The 26,763-nt window shown below is 43.1% G+C and overlaps 1 protein-coding gene across 1 annotated transcript in view; it reads right to left on the bottom strand.

Annotated features, from left to right (window-relative positions):
• lrp1bb (low density lipoprotein receptor-related protein 1Bb) overlaps nt 1-26,763 on the bottom strand; it is a 276,779-nt gene that overhangs the window by 137,535 nt on the left and 112,481 nt on the right. The window contains exons 4-16 of the mRNA XM_086266712.1: nt 23,814-23,933; nt 23,093-23,221; nt 20,239-20,496; nt 19,066-19,228; nt 15,357-15,579; nt 13,834-14,026; nt 13,582-13,725; nt 11,634-11,870; nt 11,241-11,421; nt 3,557-3,776; nt 2,732-2,921; nt 1,526-1,648; nt 1,093-1,236 (exon numbers count right to left, since the gene is read on the bottom strand). Of these exons, the coding sequence (XP_086122838.1) occupies nt 1,093-1,236; nt 1,526-1,648; nt 2,732-2,921; nt 3,557-3,776; nt 11,241-11,421; nt 11,634-11,870; nt 13,582-13,725; nt 13,834-14,026; nt 15,357-15,579; nt 19,066-19,228; nt 20,239-20,496; nt 23,093-23,221; nt 23,814-23,933 (2,325 nt within the window). The remainder of the gene's footprint in view (nt 1-1,092; nt 1,237-1,525; nt 1,649-2,731; nt 2,922-3,556; nt 3,777-11,240; nt 11,422-11,633; nt 11,871-13,581; nt 13,726-13,833; nt 14,027-15,356; nt 15,580-19,065; nt 19,229-20,238; nt 20,497-23,092; nt 23,222-23,813; nt 23,934-26,763) is intronic.

Raw genomic sequence — 26,763 nt, 5'->3', positions numbered from 1 at the left:
ATGTGAGAAAACTTTAAAGTAAGACAAACCTCATCAGCACTGCAGCTTTCTTTGTAGTTTTGGTTTCATATGGTTTCATATTATTTAAGTTCACAAAGTATAAATATTAAGTCAAGTCCAGCTGTCAAACAGCAGAGCAGCGGAGCTACACTAACAGACACGGCTGGCCAAAAACATTTGAATTCAGAGAAGGAACGAGCAGATTGTAATCGGCTTTATTTTAGAACATAATAGATGTGGCTGCCATCTTTATGACCGGCTTGGGACGTATCCGAGTGTTTCACAGTCACAGAGTCTCAGTTTCAATATTATTTAATATCGGACCTCTTTCCTGTTTATACAGTATATCTGCAGCTTTTCACTGAGACTTAATTAAGGTCACAATGTAACTAATTTCATACTGATACAACAACAAGCCGCACTAAAAACCATAAAAGGAGTAATAATGTTTCAGAGTGTGAGGAATCTCATTTATGTTTCTCCTCGGTGGTTCGTCCTTTAATTGAGAGTAATGGAGTCTCTATATTATCTTTAGTGGTCTCAAGTGTATTTGTGGTTGGTTTTGGTTTTAGTGCCTGATTTTTGTTTTATTTGAGGCGACTTTATCATGAAAAAGAGAAAAAAATCAGTGCTAATATTTAACATTAACTTTGATCATTCTAACTCATTAAGTCTCACCGCTCATTAATCATACTAAAGAAATGAGTGTTTCTCTGCATGCTGTAACTCTACCCATTGCAAAGTTCATGGCTAACACAGAGTGGAGGGCTGGTCTGTATTTAAGATGTGCTGCTGCCATCTGAAACACAATAATAATAAAAAGAATAAAGTCCATGTTTAACCATCTAACATCGAGTTTACACGACTGATTTGTAGAAGGACGCACGTAGAAAGTGGAGGAGGGGGAGCACTTTACACCCCGACTTCAGTGACATTTAAGAACACAGCAGCTGACAGCCAGAGGGAATTAGCCCTGAAAAGCTGAGGCTTTGCTTGCTTGGCCGCATCACTGTGTACAGTGTCTGTTCAGACAGTGCATTTTTCATGCTAGCGTGCAGTGTGTTGCCTGCAGACTAATTCCGAGATCCTCACAGCAGCTCTGGATCTCCTCGTCACTCCCATCCAGACAGTCATCATCTCCGTCACACTTCCACAAGGCCCGAATGCACCGCTGATTACGGCACTGGAACTCATCACTTTTGCATCGCTGTGGCTCTAAACTACTGCTGGAAGCTTCTGAGAGAGACACAAGTGAGAAAACGCCATTTTAGCCCCGCACCTTCTAAGAAATACGTGTTAAGGGGAAAATATTGGCATATAAAACGAATAACGAGCATGCACAATGTGTTAATGTTTCATAACCTCATGTGTACATGCGTGGGAACCCACTGGGATCCTCCCTCAGCTGTATTTACTTGTTTATTAGCAGATTTGAAAAGAAGCCTGTCCCACAGGACGCGGCAGGATTACACTACACTGGGACAACCTGATCTTAGGGCTCGTCTGATTCATTACGTCCTCCTACCTGCACAGGTGACATTGTTCTTCTCCAGAACCTGGTTGTCAGCGCAGGCACACACTCTCCCTCCTGGGATGGCGAGGCAGAGGGTAGTACAGCCCCCATAATTCACACTACATGCGTTGTCACCTGGAGAAACAGAACCCAAACACAGCATGGTGTCTTGCTCATTTAAAGCGACATTTTCTAAGCTGACTTTAAGCTCCGTATTATCCTGGTTTTCCCCTTTTTTTTCCCATCTGTGAAATAAAGATCAGAGTTTCTGGAAACCCTTTAAATGCAGCAAAATAAATCATTTCATTGGTACAAAAGCTTTTCCCCCCACATAGAGAGACATGCCAGGTGTATGCCGTGAGATCTATAAGCATACGTCAGGTGAATTATTGGGAACGGTGTGGGTGAAAGACATTTGACATTTTTATCATTCTCGGAGGAATAATTTGTCTTTCGGGACAAAGCTGACATTCTCCAATCGAAAAAAGTCACATATCAAGTTAAGGCATGAGACACCTTTGTCACTTTCATTTAACACAGAACCCAAAGGCAGTGCCTGAGCCAATGAGATAAAGCTTTGGGTTTTGTAAGAGCCAATCAGTAATACTCAGAGTACCGGACAGCCAATTAATCTATTCAGTGGCATGAACAAAAGAGAAACGTCTCTGCATGGCGTGAACGAGGCTGTGCATATAGCAGCCACTTTAATGTCCAAGTGAGAGTTTTTAGAGTACAGTGACTTTTAACTGCAACGGCCTCTGCATTCAGAGCAACACAACAGCATTGACCTAATGTGAAGCAAAAAGCAAGACGTCCTGTGAGGCCAGCGAAGCTCTCTGCTGACATGTTCCATGCCTCTGCTATCTCTGCTTTTCAGCATGCTAACAGCGGGAATCCATCATCATTTGTTACAGCAGAGAGCAAAGACATCCAAACCTTGGTCATCTTATTTAACTTCATAAAGTGGAGCCCAAAGTGATTTGAAAGCTACTGTCACTGCTGATCAATGTGCCGGTTTATACCGTGAAATTTGAGAGCAATAGGCATATACGCAACTTTCTGGTGTATATATCTTATAAAGTGCTCTCCATTAAGGAAAGTGCTATAGGAGCTATAAATGTCTGAATTCACAGGAGGGGGAGGTTCTATTTCCAGTGCAAAACAGCCACTTTCTGTGTCAGGGCGGGATGACGACTAAATGAAGAGAAAGCAGCCAACCTTGCTGACTCTGCGCATCGTAGACACGCAGGCCGAACAGCGGCGGCCTCTCGCTCCGCAACAGAGTGATATCGCCGTTGGTCAAGTCCAGCTGGAACACCGAAGCGTTCATGTACTCGGTCCAAAAGATGAAATTGCGGTAATGAGAGATTCCGAACGGATGGTTTAGTTCTTTCCCGCTGTACACCACCTGCAACATGAAGCAAACAGTCAGTAGGGTCACGAGGTCAGAGCGACAGACAGACACCGTCAGAGGAATCAGTCATCTCAAACGGGCGTCTGGCTGTTTGAATACAGGCTTAAAGATTATTTGATGGCAGTATATGATGAATGTGATTCAATTTCACTGCACAAATTTATTCACACAGAAACGTCTGCTTATAATAATGTTTGCTAGAATCTTGGCATTGATTAAACAGCATTTGCAAATAATTAATTAGCGTGATATGCCAGTAGAGTCGATGAGCGGATGGGGATGAAAGGATGCTTGTTGTGGGAAGAGGAGCAGGTTTCAGGCGTCGCACTGCTGCAAACGTAGACACTAACCCTGAAATGCAAGAAGCGTGTGCAGAAAACAGCCAGAGGGGACAGATGCTTTCATCCGCAGTCGATCAAACCTTAACATGGCAACAATGTAGCCTCTAAATTAATCGACTGCCTTCCAAATGCTATTATTCTAAAAAATGAGAATGAGCTGGTCTACAAACGATCCCAATCTTGAACTTAAATCGTGATTTAAAGTCCACCTTCTGGCCCTCTGTTAAACTCTGTTAAAGTGGACTAACTCGGTTTAATAACCACCTGAGAAGAAAGCCTGTAACATACCATTCTTCCTGTCCCATTTAGGTGAATCTTCTCGATGTGGTCGTAGTAGGCGTCGCACCAGTACATCGTGCTGCTGCTGTGGTCCAGCGTCAGCCCGTTGGGCCACAGCATGTTGGAGGTGACGAAAATGCGGCGGTTGGATCCGTCCATCCAGGCCTTTTCTATCCGCCCTATGCTGTCGTTGACCTCATCTTCCTCCCAGTCTGTCCAGTACATCCAGCTACCACACACAGAATTGAACACATACAGTGCCAGCAGCGAGATAAAGCAAACAGTGTCACGGCATCGGTGGCATCTGTAGATCACAACTTGCTGTCGCTGACACTGATCACACCTCATATTCAAACTAAGCAGTTCATTTCAGCCGTCTGCTCCCCATTCATCTTTGCCCTTACTTTCTGACACGCTGATGTTAAATGGTTTTGCTCGCTGCTCCCTCTACAAGCAGCCTCCTGCTTTGATTACTTATCAATCAGAAGATGTGACAGCATCTGCAAGCTTCTCTCAAAATGATCTATTTCTTGTCACAGTGTCTTCAGAGGTTTGCTCCGAGTGCCCATGGGGAGGCTCCGGCACTGAATCTTTCTCATGCAGTTTGATTCATGCAGGCAACATTATAGGGAACACAAACTGTACTGACAAACACATTACAAAAGTATTTATCCCCTTCCTGTTTTTATTGATTTCTTTTTGTTATTTGTCACACTTGCATATTTCAGATCAAACAAATCTTAATCTAACACAAAGATAACCCGAGTAAACACAAAGTTTAAATCGGGATTTCATTTGTTAAGGGAAATAAAGCTTTAAACCTGGCTCTCAGTGAAAACGTCATTGCTAAGCTGAGTTTTCTTGCCACACCCAGCCCTGATTACTACCATATTTTCCGCACAATAAGGCGCACTTAAAATGCTTTAATTTTCTCAAAAATCAACATTGCGCCTTATTTATGAATTCTGGTTGTGCTTACTGACCTCGAACCGATTTTATGTGCTACACGGTGCTCAAACATCTGTCAAAAACGTTTTAGTATGACTTTGGTAAGCTACGAAGCCACCGCTTGATGGATTGTCGGCAGTGTTGCCAACTCCTCAGTAAAGAAAATTGCTATTGGCTGTCCTAAAAGTCGCAAGAAGTCGCTAAATGACGTCATCGCCTAATTTGCATAATTGGTCATGCTAATCTAATTGTAACCTATGTTGTTGGAGAGAGAAATAACATCGTGGAAGAGACATAAAGTGAGTAAAAAACGTCCTAAATGCATTTAGAGTTTATTTAGAACTACAAATTAAATTTATTTTAGCAATTATTGTTTTTTTTAATGTCACAATTCCAACCCTGCTCCTTTACCCGGGCTTGGACCGGCAAAAGTGACCTGAAATAGGCACTCTGGTGGAGTTACTTTGTGTGTGTGTTTATAAGTAGTTTTAAACCTTGTGATCCACAAAACAGCATAAGAGTAAAAGAAGAACTGACTGCGTTACAGCACCCGCTGCTTGTTGAGAGTAAAAGCGATACGCGCTTTCACGTCTTTTTTTAGCGACTTTTTTTTAGAAAAAAAAGCTAAGTTGGCAACACTGATTGTAGGAGCATTATGGCTACCGTAGTCAGGAGCCTCACGGAGGAATCTGGGTCCTAAACTCTGTCACTTTCAGGTCCCAAAGACAAACGAACACTGCGGCATCACTGAGAGTTAAAAACTGTCTAAATTCTTTCATCTTTAAGAAAGAAAGTGTACTTTATTGGTCCCCGTGGGGAAAATCCCTCTCTGCATTTAACCCATTCACTCAGTGAAGCAGTGGGCAGCCACTGGGCGCCCGGGGAGCAGTGTGTAGGAACGGTACCTTGCTCAGGGGTACCTCAGGGTAGCTGTTCACGGGAATCGAACCCCCGACCTTCCGATCATGGGGCCACCACTCTACCTACTGAGCTATCCCTGCCTAATAAAACGATCAGCGTTGCTGCTTTACCAGGTGTAACAATTAAGTTTAACATCCAGGCATCCATGAAAACAGAATTTATTAAATGTAACTGAGTTAGAAGTTAGCAGGAAGTTAGCTCGCTAGCTTGATATAGCATGATACCTAAACATGATATAGCATGTTCTGACTGAGAGATTTCTGAAAAAATTCAAACGTACAGCTCTGCTATCACTTCCAACATAAATGAAGACAGAAAACTAAACAGCAGTGACGTTTGTAGGGTTACTGAAGTTGGGCTAGCTGGTATATAATGATGTGCTACGTGACCGCTAGCTACACAGCTATGTTAGCATAGCATAAACAGTGAAGCTGGAGGATGAACGCTAACTTTTTTCGCTAAAAGTTAACGTGAGGGTTCCTGATGGTTAGGGACAAATGTAATCGCATGGCAGGATGCTGTAAACGGACCAAACTTCAGTCAGGAGAACAACTGAGATAATCCATCCACAATACGAGGTTAGTCATTAATATACTGCTACAACATGGGAATAGAGCAGCTGCCAGAGAATTCAGCATTAATGAATCAATGGTACAGAAGTGGAGGAAGCAAGAAGAATGAGCTGAGTAAAGTTTGACTTATTTGATTGTTTTGTTTTGCTTAATGCGCCTTATGGTCCGAAAAATATGGCACTACTGTTAAGTAGATGTCTTCTTAGAGTTTATGAAGACATTTCAATAACATTTTTGGTTGCCTTCTTTTTTAAGATCTACCACAAGCTGGATGACTGAGAACTTAGACACATGGAAAATAAAACCTGTGTGATAAAGTGAAGTATGGCCAAGGATCTCAAAAAGCAGCCACAGTCTAAAGAAACAGCTGAGAAACAAAGTCAGTGACATCATCATTAAAAAACATGCAAGCATGCAAAAACCTAAGAAATCAGGAAGGCCTCCGCCAGGTCAGAAATCTGAAGTTTTCCCCGATGAAGACGAAATGGATACAAACTAGATTCTCCATATTTTAAAAGCAGATAATCAGACACGTGTTTGGACTTCAGTTGTCGGGGCTTAAGAAACATTTCAGGCTTCTCAAGCTAAGCTTTACTAGACGTCAAAGTCAGACGGTCCATATTTTCAACCAAAGTGCTTCAGTGTAGCTTCTGTATGTCGAGAAAACAGCTCCCGGAGGACCAGTGGTATGTGAAACACGATTGGGTCAATAATTCGACAGGTCTTTTCTCCAGTAACCGTGCCCGAGAGATTTTCTCTTTGAGGATTCCTGGCTGAGCCACGTGGCCCCTTGTTTCTCATCAATGATAGAGAGCTTGGCAAAGAGATGATGAAACAGAATCAGAGATGGGGCTGAATGAAGACTCCCACTGTCTCAAAGTCATCTTTACGATTTCATGAATTATTCACAGCACCCCGGCTCCCCACTCAACATTAGGGCTGCTACAAACGATTATTTTGATAGTCGACTAGTCACCGATTATTTTTGCGATTAGTCGACTAATCAGATCATCATCCATTAGACGTAAAACTACAGCTTATTGCACCAGCAGCATCTGCTCTTATATAACTATCATTAGCTTACAGCTTTAAGTGTTTAAGGTCTGTGCTAACTAAAAATAAAGACAAGATGATAGTTTATTAAATTTTAATGAAATTTGCAGATTGTTTCGGTGAAGTTTAATAAACTCCTTGCTATCTAAAATATAACAGGACACCGGAGTAAATTCTCCAGCATCTCACACTTCTGATAATCAGCTGTCTGCTTGACGTTTATTCAGCTGTGTAAAAACTATAACTTTAATCTCAGCCAAACTGATTTACTCAGGAACAAATAAAATACTGAAAAAAAGCCAAACAATAACATTTTAAGTTATCTAAGTGACTTATATATATTTAACCCGAGTAGCGAAAGACGGCGGTGGGTTTGAAAACGATTTGCGGGGAGTCCGGTGTTCTCACGGCGCTAGTGAGCCTAGCCCCCGGCTCGCTAACGAGCTAGTGGGTAACAGATGTCTCCGAAAACGTCGGAGCGCTTTTGAAAATATGTGGTGTCCTGATAAACTGAGCAGATATTTGAGGTTTACACAGCTACATTCTCCATGAAAATATGTTAAACGTTTATTTTGTGACCCAGAAAGAATAATAAGAGTAACATTAAAACTAACTAGCTGCCGCCATTGTTGGAAACTGCGCTGGGCCGCGCTATGAATTCTGGGACACAGCTGCTTCTTCTTCTTCTTCTTCGGGGTTTAACGGTAGCTGACATCCTTGTACATGCAATGCTGCCATCTTCTGTTTCAGTCCGTTATTACACTCTTAAATCCTGCTACTTATTCCTGCGTCTTTTGTGATCTTACAAAGCTTCAAACGACGCGTCGACTATTAAATCAGTCGTCGACAAATCGTGGCAGCCCTAATTACATAAGCCTCTAAACTATAAACAGGTGATAAATTAAAGCAGAAAAAGCTAAAAGCACCCACCCCTGCAGTGAGCACCTTCCTCAGCCCTGTTATGCTGTGTGTGTGTGGGGGGGGCTTTTCAATTCAGATGATAAGGACAGCTCCTCTCCTCTGGCATGAGGGGTCACTGGATAGCTTTATGAATATAAAAATGATGTGACTCATATGCCATGGCCTTCACAGTTTCTAGATCTCAGCCCAGTTGAATGCCCAGCCTTCATCGCTGTCATGAAAACAGCAAAGTAGGGAATCTCTTTTTAGCACTGCTGCTCCGGTTAATGCCCAGGCGGACCGGATCCTTACGAGACACCTTCATGATGGTTTTGTCCATAAATGTGTCGTCCATCTGTTTGCACACTCATGCAGTCGCTAAGAAGCTGACCAAGTGTGATTAGTAACATATTTTTTGCCATGTGTGTGCTTCATGAATAAATGTATTCAGTTTCTAGGTACGACACTATTAGTGTTAATCGTGTCAACACAGACTAGAAGCAGCAAAGTGAGGAAAAAATAAGGCATCGAGGATGCAAAAGATCAGAAGATGTGTTGGAGAATTGCTTCCATTTCACCTTAAGAGACTCTTCCAGCAGAGCAGATAGAGATCAAAGGGCTGTCGGCTTCAGGCTGAACGCTTCCTCAGAAGCCCAAAACTAGCTCTTCTAATCATTTGTGCTGTCAGTGGGAGGGTTGGAGTAAAAGTTATTAATCCTTACACAAAAAAAGTGACACGGTTATTTGCCACCCCCAACTCTGCTGCTGTGGCACATCTGTCAGCACTGAAACTCTCAGCGCCACCCTGATTAGCCTTAAAGTTTAAGGCCATGTTCTCATATCAGCTGTTTAACGTTTTGTTCTTTACACGTAACGCAAACATGATTTTTTTTAATAATCCCTCAGATAAACGTCAGTTTCCTTCCTGCAGCACCGCAACGTGACTCGTATAGCAACGCTGGAATCAGTTTCATTGTTGGAATCGAGAATAAGACAGAGAGCTAAAAATAAAGGCAAACTGTCTACTGGTAACTGTTTTCAACAAAGGGGGGAAATAAAACTAAACTAGGAATGAGTAAGTTTTGTTTTTGCTTTGGTGCGTGTCCCTAAAGCAGCGAAACAGCTGTGTATAGCAAAATGTTTGGAACAGTCCCTTGAGGCTTGGAAACTAATCTCTGACTGCAATGGATTTGGGGAGTGTTAATACGATTTAAGCCTTAAAGTATTAATCCCTAAGAACCTTAAGACACTCAATGAATTTGGGTTTTGCAGCATCAACTCTATATGATAATTACCAATCAGCCAGCAAAGTTCAACTTATAGGAATGTGCACAGAAATGCTTATAAGATTGTCCCTGAGAATAATAATAATAATGGATACTTTATTGATCCCCATGGGGAAATTACTTGTTTTTCTCTGCATTTGACCCATTCACTCAGTGAAGCAGTGGGCAGCCCACTAAGCAGGCACCCGGGGAGCAGTGTGTAGGGACGGTACCTTGCTCAGGGGTACCTCAGGGTAGCCGTTAAGTGGATTCGAACCGCCGACCTTCCGATCATGGGGCGACCACTTTACCTACTGAGCTATCCCTGCCCCACATTCTGTGGAGAACTCCACAGAATTAGCTATTAAATGGTTTAATTGTGGCTAATGAGCTGCTTGGTGTCGTTCTTGGAACGAGATGAGTGAGTTAAAGGCTGCACAAGGGGCTTTCAGAAAAACAGATGTTCTGTCAGTTTAATCGTGCTGATGAAAATTATTCATATGTTATCATCAATCACAGGAGATGTCTGCTAAAGCAAACTGTTTCCAACACTTTCTGCAAAGTAATAGTTTAAGAAACTTTGGGAATTCATGCTAGTGCGAGAAAGTAGCATCTCACATGCGGTGTGTCAGCATATGTGCTGCCATATATGGGCTGATGTAAAAGCATGAGCCAAAGAAATCAGAGATGGTTTAATAAGAGCAGCTATATCTCTCTGCTTTATTGGTTTATATAATGTCACCAGTTTCTGCAGCACATACACTGCAGCATTGCAGCTATGCACACAGTGGTGCCTTCACAGTAAGCTGCTAATGAGCTTGTAAAATGCATGGTTTTCCTTTCCATGCAGTTCAAACATACAGTATACAGTAACCTAGATATAAAACGAGTATACTGAGACTGAACACTGAAAAAACCGTGTCAGCATCAGACTCAAATATCCATCGGATGGGCCTCACAAGGAACGGAGATGTCATTTAAATCAGGTTATTGCACATTACCTAATGTCCCTCAGCCTCTTACAAACACCTTGATAACAATCCCAACATTTTTCTCACTGAAGTATTGTTTTCCCACAATTTAGGGGCCTACATGAAATATTACTTTGGGCAAAGGTTAAAGGCGAAACTCTCCACAGTATCCTGCCAATTCTTCAAAACCATTTAATTAATCAAAAACAAACAACAACAAATTTGAGGACACCAATATTCACATTTAGGACATAGAAGACAGATGGTTTGAAAGAGAAGTGAAAGAAGCATCTATGTCCACTGAGAATGGCCATCTTTGAACAGAGGGGCGGGGCTTATGACATCAACTGTCTGCCATCTATAATCTAGTTCTGAGAACCTTCCCAGACGCCACCTGACCTCAGGAAATCACATGATAGGGTGGGGCTAGGTGGGTTCACCCGAAACCTTGGCTGATTTTCACACCTTGGCTCGTGTGATTAGGTAGAGGATCAACAAGGGGTTCATGACCCCCTTGGGGGGACACTCCCCTAGGACTTAAGTCTGGGACTCTCCACCATTTGACCTTAGAACTGAAGAAGCTTCTCGGATGAGAGATGAAACGTCTTCAAGCAACTTAAAGAAGTCCAGACGCTTTTCTTTACAAGCGCCTTAGACTACGATGACCTGGATGACTGAGAAGCTTCACAGACATACAACAAATAAAACAGGGCGCGGACATTCATTCGTTATTTGAATTTTACCAACCAGGTCTAAAATCTGATGGCAATTTAAATTCTGTACAACACACTAGCGAGGCAATAAAAAGCGTAACATTTTTACCTCCGAAGTTGTTTAAAGTCCATTTAGTGATGTGAGTGAGAGAGGCAAGATAATTGCTTTCCTCACTTTCTGTCAGGGCGTAAAAAATGGAGCACACACCACGCACGTGCTGTTTTGGTAATGTTTTCCAGCATTATAGCCTGTCTGCATCTAACTGATGCTTAGCCATACCTGCACCTGCACAGGACCAACAAACTATTTCTGCCACTGAATTCTGCTCGTGTAATATTATTTTTCTGACCTGTTCAGAGGATCCACCACAATGGCCCGGGGGTGAGACATATTGCCTTCCAGCAAAGTCTTCCTGGTCTGGGAAGCTCTGTCCAGCCTGGCAACACTGATCGTCTTCCTGTACCCATCGTTGGTCCAATACAAGTTATTCCCAATCCAATCCACTGAGATTCCTTCAACGTTGTCAAGTTCTACAACAAAAGAATTCAACAGAACTATCAAATATATGCCACATCCTTATCTATACACACAGCTCAGCAGGATTTATAAAAGACATCAAATGTTTTATAAATGTTGTCACATCATTAAAGAACTTTGGGGTTAGTGTTATACAAAGTGTAACAAATGTACATTTTAGGCTGTTGGAGTGTGTTAAATGTAACATGACTGCACTCGGACGCACCATCTTTCAGTATAGTCTCTCTGCTGCTTCCATCTATTTTTTGCCGCCCAATCAGGAAGCTGGTGGTGTCAGCAAAGTAGACGTGTCCCAGCTCTGCGTGGTAGTCGATGGCTCGAGGGTTGACCAGGTCTTCGATCGGCACCATGTGCTCGTCACTGGACTTGATGTTCATGTCCAGGCCTCGGATGACTCCCGGACGCCCCTTACCGTAGAACAGGAAGATATCGTTTTTGGGCTCTACAAAGCAAGAAAGGACAGCGCCCTTTTTTTTACTGTTATTGTCAATTAATTGGTGTAATTCATCAGTGCTGATCCTAGCATTAAACCCTCTTACTGGCCACATTGTTCTCATATGTTTGCCAGAGCCTGGGCCATTCATTTACCCTAATGGAGCCAGTAATCAGTGCCAATGACTATACTCTCCCCCCTCAATCACAGCCCTGCTACGAAGCTGCCTTTAGCGTAAGAGAAGAAAAATGCTTGAGCAAACAGACAATTGCAATACTTACCCTGCGCTGTTTCTGAACTAAAAAAAACACGCCTGAGCAGAAAGGCAAACGGAAAGGCCCGGAAAGCTGAGGCAGCTCCTCGCCTGCCGCTCAGGGGACTTTATGTTCTCGAACCCTTTGGGATCCTCTGGAGACGCAAAGGGAGGAATGAAGGAGGGCTTCCATTGAAAGAAGCAGACCTCTCCTCACTCTTAGCCCCTACCCAGGAGACTAGGATGCTGAGGGTGAGGACCACACATGTCTCACTCCAATTTATCATTTCGTGGGGGAGATACCAACTACCCAGGAGACAATTAAGCATTGCAAGAGACCCAGATATCAAACCCCACTGTGACTGCTCTTTGAACAAGGACTACCATTTAACACTAAATCTCATTATGCTTAGGGAGATGGAAAGCACGAGCAAAAAGAGATAGTGTCATCAGAACATCTATGAGGGGGGCATAAATCAAACGTGTCACGCTTTGCCTCCCGATGCTTCGTTACCTCGATCGAAATGTGGCGGGCCCTAAAATTGTGTCATCAATTTGATCCCCTGCTTTTATTGTCAACTACACAATGTCCAGCGATTGATCAGACTGGCCGACAAATGCAGACAAACTTAAAACCTCATTATTGCAACAGTCAGTCAGACTCGCGACAGGTCGATAGCAGAACATTACTCTCAAGCGGGTGTGTATTCACCATTCGCTGTGATCGTCATCGCTGTCGGGCGAAGGCCGTGCATGCGTGGCATATGCTTGGCTCTAATATGGTACATGAGCAGAAGATCCTTGGCTGACATTAGTTCAGATTCTTTTCAATTAGAAAAACTGCCAGAGAAAACCTTTTAGATCTGTGCTCTTTAACTTTGACTCCAATCGGCTCACAGTAAGTATTCTAATAATATTTCATCCGTCTTCTTCCACTTATTGAATTTGGGGTGCTGGCTGGGTTGGGGCGGAGCCTATGCCAGCTGGCACAGATTAAAAGGTAGGCTGTTAGCTCAGAGGTAACACGGATAACCTGGAACACCAGGACAGAGCCGACCTCCGCACAGATCCCCAGCAGCTGCTTGTTATGAGCACCTCACCCCGGCGTTCTAAAATTCAGCACGTGGACTGGAAGAGCCAGGGATCGATCCACCAACCTTCAGATCAGGAGACGCCACAGCCGCCCCCACAATGATACTGGTTTTTGAAATAACATAGAGAAACTATTTCTGACATTCTGTGTCGGTTCTTTCTCTCTAAGAGGAAGTGATGTCCAGCTTGTGAGAAAATGTGCCAGCTGCTGTATTTTGTCAAAACCAAACTTCTCCCACTGCAGTTTCCAAACTCAAGTATCCCACAGAGTGGTTTAAGTCTAATCCTATAACAAACACTGGGGGCTGGGAGGTTGCAAAAATATTAGCATCTTCATAAAACACAGTTTGACTCCGCAGCAGATCTTATACTAACTTTTACAGGACATTCCATCGAAGCCCAGGCTGTAGCCCGTACGACAGCGGCAGGTCCTGGACTTGTAGCTGCCGCTCAGAAGGCAGATGTGGGAACAGCCGCCCGGCTTTCCGTATGAATCCATTTCACACGCATGACTTCTGACTGTGAACGAAATGAGAAAGAGAAATGTCAGTACTTTTGCTTGTATTTTACTCAAATATATGACAGAAAATAAAAGATACTTGCAAATATGTAGAAACTGTCCTTTACCTTTGGGCTGAGTGAGTTTATGATAAACCCGCAGTCCTTTAGAATTCCCCAGGCTGGCGAGCGTCCTGCTGTCTGCTGTGATGTTGAACCTGTGGATCTGCAGCAGCTCTGCAGAGGAACTCCCTTTGGAAGGGTCAGAGTGGATAGCATAGAGGTAGTCCTCAAACACAGCTAATGAATAAATGTACGACACCTGAAAAACAAGAAAGATCCACATTCCTTTTTTTCATCTTTCATGAAACCAGAAACACACAAAACCACAACATGAAAATAAAATAAAAGAATAATAAAAATGAATGAAGGAAGACTTGCATGAGAGGGACGGGCGATAGCTGTGGGGCTGTTTGGCAGCCCGTGCAGAGTCAAAAGCCTGACTCCACTGGGAGGCTGCTGGCCCTGATACTGCAGCCTCCATGCTACATTTAGCAGCCTGACACCCACACATAGCGACATGGCTGGATGAGCTGTGTTCACAGGAAGTGCACCTAAGCTCACTGGCCCACACTTTGACATCAGGGGCACCAAGAAACACGCGTCAGAATAAAGAAATAAATAAAAAAACAAACCACTCAACCGTCTCCCCCTGTGGAGTTTGACCTCAGCACTCTACTTTCACACGAGATGCTTTTTTAAGGAACTCTCACATACTGCTTCAAGAGCTTGCAGCTCACCTATACAGCACAGGAAGCACTCAGTACCATCTGTATGAAAAACACAGAAAATACCAGCAGGGTCAACTTCATATAGAGAAGTGGATCTGCGCAGCTAACTGTAATCTCCTCGGCTCACCACAACAGCAGAGAACAACGGAGGATATTTAGATATTTTCTGAAATGACAAATTTTACTCTGTGGAAGTTTAGAAACTCCTGACTGTCAAGTATGAAGAGCTTTAAAATTATAATGCAGCGAGCAAACCTGTGGGGAATCTTCTGATGCGAGCGGCTACGACATTAAAGACCAAACACGGGCTACAGAAAAGACAGACAGCGGCAACATTGCATTTGTAATGCAAATGCAATGACATGAAGATACTCCGTCTAATGAGGGCGCGAGCAAATGAATGAGGCAATATCATGCAAAGAACACCTGCATACAGAACACGGTGCTTGATGTGTATGTTCTTCTTTCCTCATAAAGCCCGAGTATCTAGTCCAAGTTGGCTGAAAGGACCTTTTAATGAATAATCATCGTTCGTGATGAAAGGACTCAAAAGTGTGCTGCAGGAGTGAGACTACCGACACGCTCATTTGGAAGGCAGCCCCACGTGTGACTCAATTTCTTCAATTTAATAAACCATTTATTCGCCACACAAAAGCCCCTTTTGTCCAAAATGAAGAGTGAATTAAAACAACAAGCAGTGAACACGCCACCTGCCTTACAGTGATAAAGCACAGTGCCCTGAATCGGAACATTAACCAAAGAACACCCTGTAAGTGGATCCAAATCCTGATAAGAAAAGCCCACGTTAGTCCACAACGTGCGGCCCGTGGAAGGCAAAAATCTGTGCAAAGTGGCACTCACTTGGCTGCCGTGGATAACGGTGTGCCTGTTCTTGCCCTGGTAATCCACCACGTCGATGTAATCCAGGTAGGCATCGGCCCAATACACCAGCTTCTTGACCACATCCAGCGCCACAGCAGTGGGCTGCTCGATTTTATAATCGACCAGCTGGGTCCGGTTGGTGCCGTCCATGTTACAGCGCTCCACCTTGGCCACGTTCCCATAGTCAGTGAAGAAGAGCATTCTGCAGGGGAGGGGGGGTTAAATCATTAAACGAGGTAAAGGATACCATCATAGTCACAATGTGACCGTGCATCATTTTAGTAGTTTGGTTGCATTTATCCCAGTATGACAGAGTGACACTTGATCCTTACTGCCAACAATCTTAGTCTAATCCAATGTTCGTTCAAGCAGTCGTCAGCAGTTTTGTATCCACCCCCTCGAACATCGACCGCGCACTCTTGTTGAGTGTTACTACTATTGCAACTAACCAGTTGAGGTCCTTGGCCAACATTAGGAGATTTCTCAAGAGTTTGGAAACAGAAATGCGAACATATTTCATCCAATAACTGAATCCCTCAGACGGGGTTTTGCAGGAAAGCCAAACAGAAAATCCATTCAAGCAAACAATATTCAAGCATAAAATGTGACTTTTTGGAAGATCCAAGTCAAAGTTCTGATCTTAATCCAACAGAGATGTTGTGGAAGGACATAAAGTACAAAATGAATACATTCACCAACCCATGCAAATATGTAATCGAGTTTCATGTAATAGTACAACAATCTGATCAAATACAAATACAGTAAAAATGGTACAAATAGGTTAAAACACATGAACGCATTAAATCAGCGCAGAATTAATTTTAATTACAAGAAAAAAAGATTTAAAAACAGCATCGCGCTGCCTTTGAAGGCCTTGTAAAAATGACTTGTTAGACTGCTTCTCTGATACAAGCCCATAACCTGGAGGCAAATGTAATAAAAGCAGCATTTTCCATTTCTCTTTGGGTAATTTTGGCGACATTTAGAAAGCTGCAGCAGACCTCGGGGTATGTGAGCAGACACAAAATGACAATGTGTGATGCAGTGAGAAGCCAGCTTCAAAATCAATCTAAAAAGACACAGGGAGCCAGAGTAACTACGGGAGGACAGGTGTTATACACAGTGTCATTTGATTCTTACTACAGGTACTAAATTACATCACCAGAAATAACTGGAATGCTCTTCAGCAAAAGTAACTGCAGCTCTGAAAGTTTTTAAAATTGCTCAGGTATGCACATTCAGTCATTTATATGGAAGGCTTGCCCCGCTGCCTCGCTGGGACTCTGTGAGGATGGATCTCTAACAGCTTCCAGTGATAACCAGCTCCAGCCAGAGAACGACGGGAAGCCGACTTAATCTGCACAAGTCAAACCAGAGGAGAGATGGGCTGCCCTTTGAACCCTCGACCAAGCTGTGCTGAAAAACTGCCGGCATCAGCAAACCCAGCTCCCCAAACAGGTGCACCTCCACGTGGCATATCAATGTCTGCTTTCTAGGATTAGGACGGAGCCGATGCTGTATTTGTGCATTCTGCAGCTATGATGAGATCCTTGTTGGATTCTGGGAATGAGCACCTGTGAAAAAGTAAAAAGCACGGGGGCAGCGAATAAAGGCAGGAGCCTCACAGCTGGAGAATCAATGAGCAGCGTATCGGCCAAAACTACAGCAGCGTCAGGACACGGCTGGTTTCTTTCAGATCCTCTTGCACTTGAAGGAGTGTAAAATCTGGAGGCTTAATTTAAAATAATGCTCTGAACATAATTCTGTAAAAAATTAATTTATAATAAATACAAAAAAAAGTAGCGTTGCAGTGTTTGACTCTGGCAACGGCTTAAAGGCTTCAACGTTGTTTTTGTACGACAAATCTTGCACAAACATTTGCCAGAAATAGATCCTGTTGACCTTTGATGATTCCTGACTTCCTGCAACGCCATCAGCAGGGTTCCAGTCGTGACTTTAGAGATAATAAATGAAATATTTTTTACAGGATAAATCAGCATAATAACATTGGTGATCTTTTGTGCCATCAATGCATCTTTTTATTTCCAAGTTCCTGCAAAACTGAAACAGTCCCAAAAATATAAAAATGTCAGTAATCAGATTCCAGGCGACAATTTTGCTCCCCTCCAAACAAATTATTAGCATGTATAAATGCAGACTTTACTTCCATGGACGGGGCTGACGGTGTGATGCAACAGCAGGATTTTAATTATTTTATAATATCAAAGCTCGGGAGGAAACTTGCCAGCAGCGCTTCTTCATCACGGGTATACACGCTACACTAAAATAGGACTCGTGGGAGAGGACGCTTCAATTTTGTAGTGCTGATAAAAATTCTAGCTGATAAACAAACCATACCATCCATCAAACTCAGAAAAGCTTTTTAGAGAGAAGAAGAAAAGGCTGTCCATCAAGTTAAAATGCTTATCCAATAGCAAGAGAGGCAAGGATGCAGAGGGACGGAGTGCCAAACCAGGGCATATTCTATAAACACTGCTCCTCACGCTGCGCTGCTATCTAACACCTCCCTGATTTCTTTTGTTTTCACTCCATTGCTCTGGGCTGACAGACCTCTCTCAGGCTGTACCTATTTCTCACCAATTAGAGTCAGGAATAAGGCTCCGAGAGTCCATCTATCCAGCAGCCTGCAAAACCAGCTCCCTCGTGGGGCAGCGGACTCGAGACCACTATCCATCTATATCTACAGAATAAGGTTCATATGTGTATGCGAGTCATGTGTGATTACAGCACAACCACTTAAGAGCCAGCCTGACTTGGAGCACATCACAGGGAGTGCAGTGTATTCACTGTAACACAAACGAGAACAAAGAGCTGCAGCCAGCCGACTCTCCCTGCCTTTAAAAAACCAGCTAATTATTTTGATGAGAGGTTTACGGTCGTAAACAGAGGTGCTGGATAAGCGTGGATTATAAAGCAGAAATCCCCAACGTGACAACAGCGTGAATGAATTACACGTTAGGTCAAAGGTTCATTTTGTCTCGGCCTTACGAGGTCTGTCGTGACAGCTTGACGTGATCGCAGACGATTGTTTCTACTGCCAAACAGCCAAAAACAGGACGGGTATACATCGAAAAATTAGCTTTGACTGGTCACAAATACTGGAGCTTTGCTGTTCCCTGGCGAGACCGGGTTGCTGATAATTGGTTCACCGGCTGGTACAGCTGGGCCATGCAGTGTGTGTTTGTTCTGCACGCTGACACAGGAAACTCCCGAGAAATAATAAATTCTCCAACATCGTGATCACTGAGACTGTCAGCCGCACGCTCTAAATGTTACAGTTTTCACTGAGAGCAGTGTGGGAATATGTTTTCTTCCACTGGTGCTGCGCTTTTTCGTTGATCTTCAGAGACAAAAATCCTGTAATGAAAGTCCTGTTGGGGCCTGTTCTTCTGTGGGATGTGAAATCAGTGAATACAAATGAATGTCTAGACAGTAGCATCACCAGTTATTCACCAAATTACACACAGAGAAAATGGCTCAGCTGAAGGACAGGAAATCATTTAAATCCCTTTATTGTAGCCCTCTTATACTCCTCCTGATAAATCTCTTGTTATCAGCACTGAAATGTAATTTTTTGTCCTCTCTCTGATATTTTTTTCCTCTGAAAAATGACACGCGGTGATAAATGAGACTTGCGTGGTGGCTTTCTGAGAAGGTATGCACTCACCCCATGAGAGGATCCAGAGCTATGCCTTTAGGATTGAGCAGGTCTAGCTGTAGGACGGTAACGCACGTGTCCCCGCCGCTGTCACAGACAAAGATCTTGTCAGTGACGCGGTCAACAAAATAAAAGTTTCCTGTCAGCCAGTCAATCGCCATCTGCTCCACATCTGCAGCGGGAAAGAAGGAGACGCGTTAGATCCTCGTGTAGAACAGATGCCATGTAAATAAAATAAGGTTTCCGTGGCAACCAAAGAGACAAAAATAATGATGAAACAGAAGCAGCGGGTGGCCTGGTTATCTCGACTTTTAGTCTTTAGTCACAGATCTGAGCTGATGAGGTTTGTGGGGCTTTGCGGAGAGTTTGATGCTTTAAACTCGAAGCACGAGTTCTTTCTTTGCACGTTTGTAAAGTATCTGAAGTTATGAAGCTTTGTTTGCAAGGACACATTTAGAGGGGGACGACTTTTCCTTACAGAGGGTCTGTCGCCACTCATGTCCAATGACCCTGCAGAAATATTACTGCAGCAACCCTGCAGTATTTGCATTAAAGACGTTTTCTCCACGTCCGAGCTGAGATCAAACTGACAGCAATGTTGTTGTTAAGATTCTGTGAACAGTTTCCTGACGGCAAAGGCAAACTCTGCTACTCATGATGAATAAACTAAATCTTTATTTGTGCAGTTGTTCCAGTGCCCTTTTAAAAGATACCATGGCCATTAATAATTCTGATTAGCTTGCAGGTTTCTATGAGACTTTAACAAATGAAAATCGAGCACATTTGTTATGAAATGGGCTATAATTCATGGGAATCTTTACTAGAGCAGAAAAAGGTAGCACTTCTGAAGCAGCGCAGCGAGCGCAGCGAGCGCAGCGAGCGCAGCGAGCGCAGCGAGCGCAGCTCGCAGGCCTGAATGGCGATTGCAGGATAAAGATGAATTCCAAAACTGCTGAGGCTAACCTGTCGTAAGCCTCGGTGATAATGAGGAGATAGAGCGAGACAGCTCGCAGGTAAGAGAGAGAGGGAGAGAGCAAAGTACAATGAGAAAACAAAGAAGCGTGAGCCTGTGTGCGTGAGCCCCGGATGATGCTCGCCACAGGCAGGAATACCTTTTATTCGTGTGGTTAGACGGCTGTTTATCAGAAAAATGAACAAAAGAAGGACCTGATATAAACATACGCTGCAAACTTTGTTGAGTTCGTATTTCCTGTTCCCGTGTGAATCCACGCAGGCTCCTTGTCACAGCACAGCGGAGCTGCCCAGAGGACTCTGAAGACAGCACCCAGCACACACTTTCCTGGTTCTGCTGGAAATCCAGAGCCAGCGTCCCATTTGTCCTCAAGGACCTGAGCGGCTGAAGGCCGCTTCCATTTAGATGGGTGACGATGATGCGATCTGAGCCACCGATGAGAAGCGCTGGCCGGCTGTCGCCAGGATCTGAAATAAACATACATAAATCTTATCGTGGGATGACTCAGCAAAGCTATTCTGCTAGCTCAGTAAAGTTTCCCTTAAAAACAGCGTGATATGCAAAATATATGAGCGGAAAGACCATCGGAAAGTTTACTGTCTGTTCAGTGTTAACCCAACCAAGGCAAACACGCACAATATTTCTAATTCCACCACTGCACAAACAAACAGCAGGAAACACTTTCAGGACAGATTTCTTGAAGCTCAAATAACAGGAAACGCAGATATGACATGTGAGTGTTCACCAGCACACACTCCCGCCTGGACTCGTGGAACGAGATCTGCGGTGGTGGAACTGAAATAAGCCTCTTTATGGGCTTAATTGAGCGTGCACAGTCTCTGACATCAGGTTCACCCCCTGAAAGGGCCCTTATTTATCCCAATCTTCAGCACAAGTTCAAGTCAAGGGCTGCCCTCCTAATATAGGTAATAAATCAGAATGTCCACTCAAATAACTGCTGGTGCGTGACGCAGGGACAAGCGTTTTTCTCCCACACTGGGGGGTAGATGAGACTTTGACCATGCGAGGCTACAAACATGTATCATGGGAAAAGATAAATGTCAAAGTTATTATAAGGAATTAGAATCGTTTTATTTCAAACATGAAACAAGAGAAAAGAAAAGTTTTCATGAATATAATGTCTGCACAATGTTTATGCTGGAAAAGCAGCAGGATGACGTTCATACTTTGTCTGTTCAAATTCCATTATTTACAAATCAATATTCAGAATTCAACAGTATATAATCCATACATGTTTAACTATATACAAGTCTGCACTCATATACAACGCACGCAGCTGAAGCTCATAAACCAAAACAACAAACTACATTTTGACATAAACTAGGTGTCAGGTTACAGGATGTAGGAGCCAAAGGATGAACTCAAACAGGCAGCTTTATTACGCCGTAGCAAAAACATCCAAAAGCAGAAAACTAGAAACTAAGGACGAGAACAAAGACACTAGGAAACTAGAAACTGGGTGCAAGGATAACAAGGACCACAGAGGAAACACACAGCACATGGAAGTGGGCGAAGGAAAACACAGGGCTTAAATATACAAGGAAGTAATGAGGGAAACAGGAAGGAAACACAGCTGGACTAATCACACATAATGAGACAAGAGGAAGCAAAACTAGATGCACTGACATAGGACACAGACTTTCAAAGTAAAACAGGAAACACGAGACAATCACAAAGATGCAGACACTGAGACAGAGACACGACTGAGTGGGAAGATGAAGGGAACAAGGAGACGAAACGAGGAACACCAGAAAGGAAAAGTAAGAGAAACCAAAATCCAAGGACTAAAAATGTAACACAAGCAGAACCAAAACCCACGAATAACAATAATGAGAGAATGTAACTAAAACACACACAGCACTGTGACACCAGGCGCCCTGTGGATGTTTTCTTTAACTTAATGACGAGGTAAAGCCAATCCTGACACAGGCGGCGGTGTCCAATCACAGCTCATGTTCACACAACATTGAGGTTAAACAACCAAACATATCCGATACACCAGGGTTACATCTGACACAACCACGTGACACTAAATGTCTTTAACAGGTTCAACTATCATCTACAGAAAGTACTGATAACTGTATTTTGCATATATTAAATAAAGATGTTTTCAACATCATATTTGCACTTCAAACATTTGTAATCGAGTAGAAACGAAGAGCATACGGGTGTCGTCACATTTATGTTAGGAGAAAGTAAAACTCACTGAAGTCAGAGTCAAAGCAGAGATTAAACCGAGATTAAATCCCTAAAAAGAAAAATGTGCGCTTCAGAGTCCCGACTTCAATCTTACACTCGCTGCGTTAATATGTTTTTCATACCCTGCTGCTCCTCATCTCCTGGCCTCTGAGAGCTCTATCAGGAATTTATATTCATGAGCTTTTACAACTAATGGTAACCCCATAGTTATCCTTGTACCACTATTGCTCTCTGCTAAATTAATATTAATGCATGTGAGCATTGGGTTCAGTTAAGTTTATGGGTAATCATATTCAGTTTATTCTTGGTAGGACACCAGTCACCGTGATTAAAAGCTGCACCAGCGGCGTCTCCCCAACAAGACGTGTTGGGCCTCCAGCTATTTTCAACCCATATGCGCCAAAGTGGCAACAACCCTAAAAAACACGGGCACGGACGTGTAAACTACACAACTCAGGACTATTTACACACCGCACTCACCAAAACACAATAACTCTTTGATTTGTCTAATTTCTACAATAAGTAGCTTGCTTTCCTCACTGGGGCAGATTTGTTAGCAGCATCGGGCATTAACATAAATCACGGTGATGTCAGGTATTGTCTCTGCACAAAATACTCCAGACTGCGCCCACTTAAAATCTCATGCTCATTAATTTGATCATTATCCTGGGTTGACCACATCCAGCCGTCCCTGTGTGGTGATGGATGTGGTCATCGCTCAGTCCCATTAATCTTGCGCTACCAGTTCTTGTGAAAAGCGAGGAGACCATAAGCCGGGATTCCACGTCTGAACGAGACAGAACGCGTACGCTGTGCTAATTATGATGCAAGCGTGCCACTCACCTTGTTTGGCTTTGCACGATATCCTGTTGGGCTGCAGGATGTACCCTTCTGTGCAGCTGCATCTGTATGACCCGTAGGTGTTGGTGCAGGTTTGGCTGCATGCTCCATACATGGCACATTCATCATGATCTTATGGAAAACAGGAAGAGAGTCATTTGTAACAAATTAGGTGCTCAAACATGACCCAAATACATAAAGTATACTTAGTGCGGCCTCACTCTGGCACCTCAGGTATAATTACTTTTATAAGCAATGCGCTGCGCTGTAACGGCGCTTTCTCACTCTGGCACCTCAGGTATAATTACTTTTATAAGCAATGCGCTGCGCTGTAACAGCGCTTTCTCACGCCTCCCCCAGCAGAATCAAACTCCAGCAGCACTCCCACTTTGTGAAACTTTTCCTTTCCATAATTATGCAATTCTACGCACAAGTTATGTGCAGAATTCAAATAATTCAGTGCAACTGTAGCAAAATCATGTCCTGTGCCCCACACCATGAAGAACATAAAAAAAGCACGAAGTATTTGTATACATGTGTAAGGATGTGTGTGTGTCTGTGCTGTGCATGAGGCCCAGATGGTTCTCATATAGGCAGCAGCTCCTGCTTATTCAACTGAAAGAAGTGTGGCCGAGGGCAAAAGGAGAGACTTGCACGGAGAGGAGGGAGGAAAAGGGGGGAGCGCTCCATGGCAGGAGGCCCCACCAGCGGTGCAGGATCCTACCTCTGCAGCTCGTCCCGTCCTCCCCAACCTCAAAGCCGTCAGCGCAGAAACAGAAGGTGCCGTTTCTAGTCATGACGCAGCCATAGCGGCACCGGAGCTCGTGGCAGGCTGACAGCAGCTCTGCAGGGGGGACAGGAAGAAAGGAGCAGAGAAGAAAGGCCATAAATGAGTAGGTGGAATAGGAACTTACTTCTTTGATTATTCAAGCTGCCCATCACAAGTTTGCTTCGATCATTCACTCAATGAATGTAAATGACAGAAATTACAGACGCTCCAATGTAAATGTTAGCTACAGTATCTCTACAGGAAGGAACGAGCTGAAACAAATGTCACTGTGTTGATTATTAAATGTCAAACAACACGGGCCGGAGGAGACTGAAGACATCAGCATTTAAATAACATTAAACTGCATGTTTCATAAGTCCGATATAAACGATCAGACTTATGAAACGAAAACATATTGACAAACTTTGTATTGTTAACTCGTCAAGTGACAAACGGGCTGGTAACGGGGCTCAGGAAGCCAACGCTGTCGTGTTGTGATGGGTTATGATGCTCTGGATGGGAGAAAAATGGCTAATTATGGCGTGATGAACATTCAGCAGAATAAAAATGAATAAATGGCACAGTGGGAAGAATAACCCTCGAAACAAAGCTTTAATAGGGCAAAGACAGATATGTCACTGCTGAACATTAATTAATGTCAACTTACAGCCCCAAAGATAAAGGACTGTATTGATTGTGCTCCGGCTTTCCTGCGCTAACCATTTCAAGACATTATGAAATGCTGCTGCAGACCGATTCATTTCGTGACAGGTTGCATCCACATTCAGTAGCATCGTGGGAACACAATGACAGTCGGAGCTCGAGTTATCATTACTTTCTAAATGATGGTCTTTGGGGGGGTTTTGTTGTAATTTTGTTATTTTTAAGATCTTGATGAGTTACCAGGAGTTGGTTTTTCTTGCCGGGGAGAGGGAGGTCTGGGCCTCTCTGCTGCCCCCGCGACCCGGCCTCGGATAAAGCGGATGAAGATGGATGGATGGTTTTTCTTGCTAGCTCAGTGACCAATTTCACAACGCTGATTTCAAACAGTGGAGATAAATATCACCAAAACAAGCAGAGGATCTTTGAATATGACATTATCATTGTCAGTAACATATGCAACACATGCTGAACCTGTAAGTCTTCAATGGTTGAATTGATTTTAATGAGGTCATAATAAAACGTCTCAGTGTTAAACTCGACTTCGGTGAGCAAAGAATAATTTTACTGACATTAAAATCTCAGAAATGGCTGCTGTGGTCCCACAGCGCTGAGCTTTCTCTGTCTTTGCTTCATAAAGCCTCAGAAAGTTTGACTGACAGGCAGCAGAACTTAAAATGACTGAATTTTTATTTGGGGGCAAACAAAGCGAGCAAATACAGAAGTATTAAAATGGTGAATGCTCAGTGACCTTTGGACCTCCTCCCAGGCTCATGGTGGTGAAAGACTTCTGGGATAATAAATAAACAGCTGCATTATGAATCCAAAGAAAACAAAACATCTAAAGTTGCTTTTACGTGCTTAAAGGACGTGCGTTTGACATTAGTCGTATTTTCAGGACTCGACACACCAGAAGAGTGCAAGAATTCTAATTTGTGTTGTACAGTTATTTCATTTTTAACCTTAATTTATATTTTATTCCTTCCTAGTTAAATTTACCCTTTTTAATTTTTCATATTTATTTCCTATCTTATTCATAGCCTTTCCTTTTTTGTTTTCTTTAGGTCACGAGCAGTTGTCCAAGCATTTCACTGCATATCGTACTCTGTATGACTGTGTACGTGACAAATAAAATTTGAATTTGAATTTTGAATTTGAGTCAGTAAAGCAGTATTTTGCTGCACCACAAACGCATTAATTGAAAACTGCCAAGTGAAGTTTAGCACAAAACACACTGAGTGCCGATCAGACTCGACACTCAATGAAACTAAACCGTGAGTCCAAGCACTCGACTCCAGATAAGGACGAAAGCTGAGAACTGATGCAGTGCAGCAGCAGTGTAGATTCTGAAAGACATCTAATTTTTCACAGGTGGTTTAATAAAGCTTAATGCCACAGAAGAACTGAGTGCAGTCTGGGGCTGTTGAACCTCGTCCTCCTCCAAAGCGCTGCAGACGTTTCCATTCCACCAAAATAGAGAAAGGCCAGGACGCCGGGTGTTACTGCGCTGAGAGAAGATGTCAAAACCCCATCGAGGTCCTGACAGGACCAACAGGTCTGAAACAACCACTGCAAGAAACTCTACGTATATGATAAAGGTGCTGTGGTTTCATTAGCAGGACGTCTTTATACATGTGACCTGTGCTGGCTGAGAACGTTTGCAGGAGAAGGAACGACTGTGTTCATAAAGACTGTTTACATGGTTGTACAGGTTTACAGTGCACTGACTGCTGCCTTAGCCAACACTGCTAAAAATATTGATGAAGAGCTGATGTATTTTAATTAAAGGATAGCTTTCGCATCCTGCAAAACAATCAACTTTTACTGATATAATCTAATTACTTTATTTAAACCAGGCTTTAAATTTGTTTAGATAAAATACTCATTCAACATTTTATAAATGATAAGTTATCTCATGAAAGAAGTACATTTGTGATGGAATCATTTTATCAGAGGCTACATTCAAAGTTCAGGTAGTCGAATAATTTCACAGGACCTATTGTGTTTCAGCTGTTTTGGGGTTATACAGAGGTTATATATTATCCCTTTGTGCTGGGCATGAAGGGATCAAATATAAAGCAACACCACTGGCAAAACACAGAAAGGTAAAGCTGCACAATAAAACATCAAACAGCCCATACAAAAGGCACAGGTTGAAAATAACCAGAATTACAATCTCATAGAAAAAGCCACAGGCCAGTAAAATGTGCCTGCTTGGATAAATCCACTGTAACTGGCTCCTATC

This window comes from Aulonocara sp. 'chitande type north' Nkhata Bay, linkage group LG16 (assembly GCF_057382095.1).
Source record: "Aulonocara sp. 'chitande type north' Nkhata Bay isolate Kocher_YH1m ecotype deep benthic linkage group LG16, A_spYH_male_GT1.1, whole genome shotgun sequence".
In the NCBI taxonomy this organism is placed as follows: Eukaryota; Metazoa; Chordata; class Actinopteri; order Cichliformes; family Cichlidae; genus Aulonocara; species Aulonocara sp. 'chitande type north' Nkhata Bay.
Note: the sequence above shows the minus strand (reverse complement) of the source record. Positions and strands in the feature narration are given on the sequence as shown.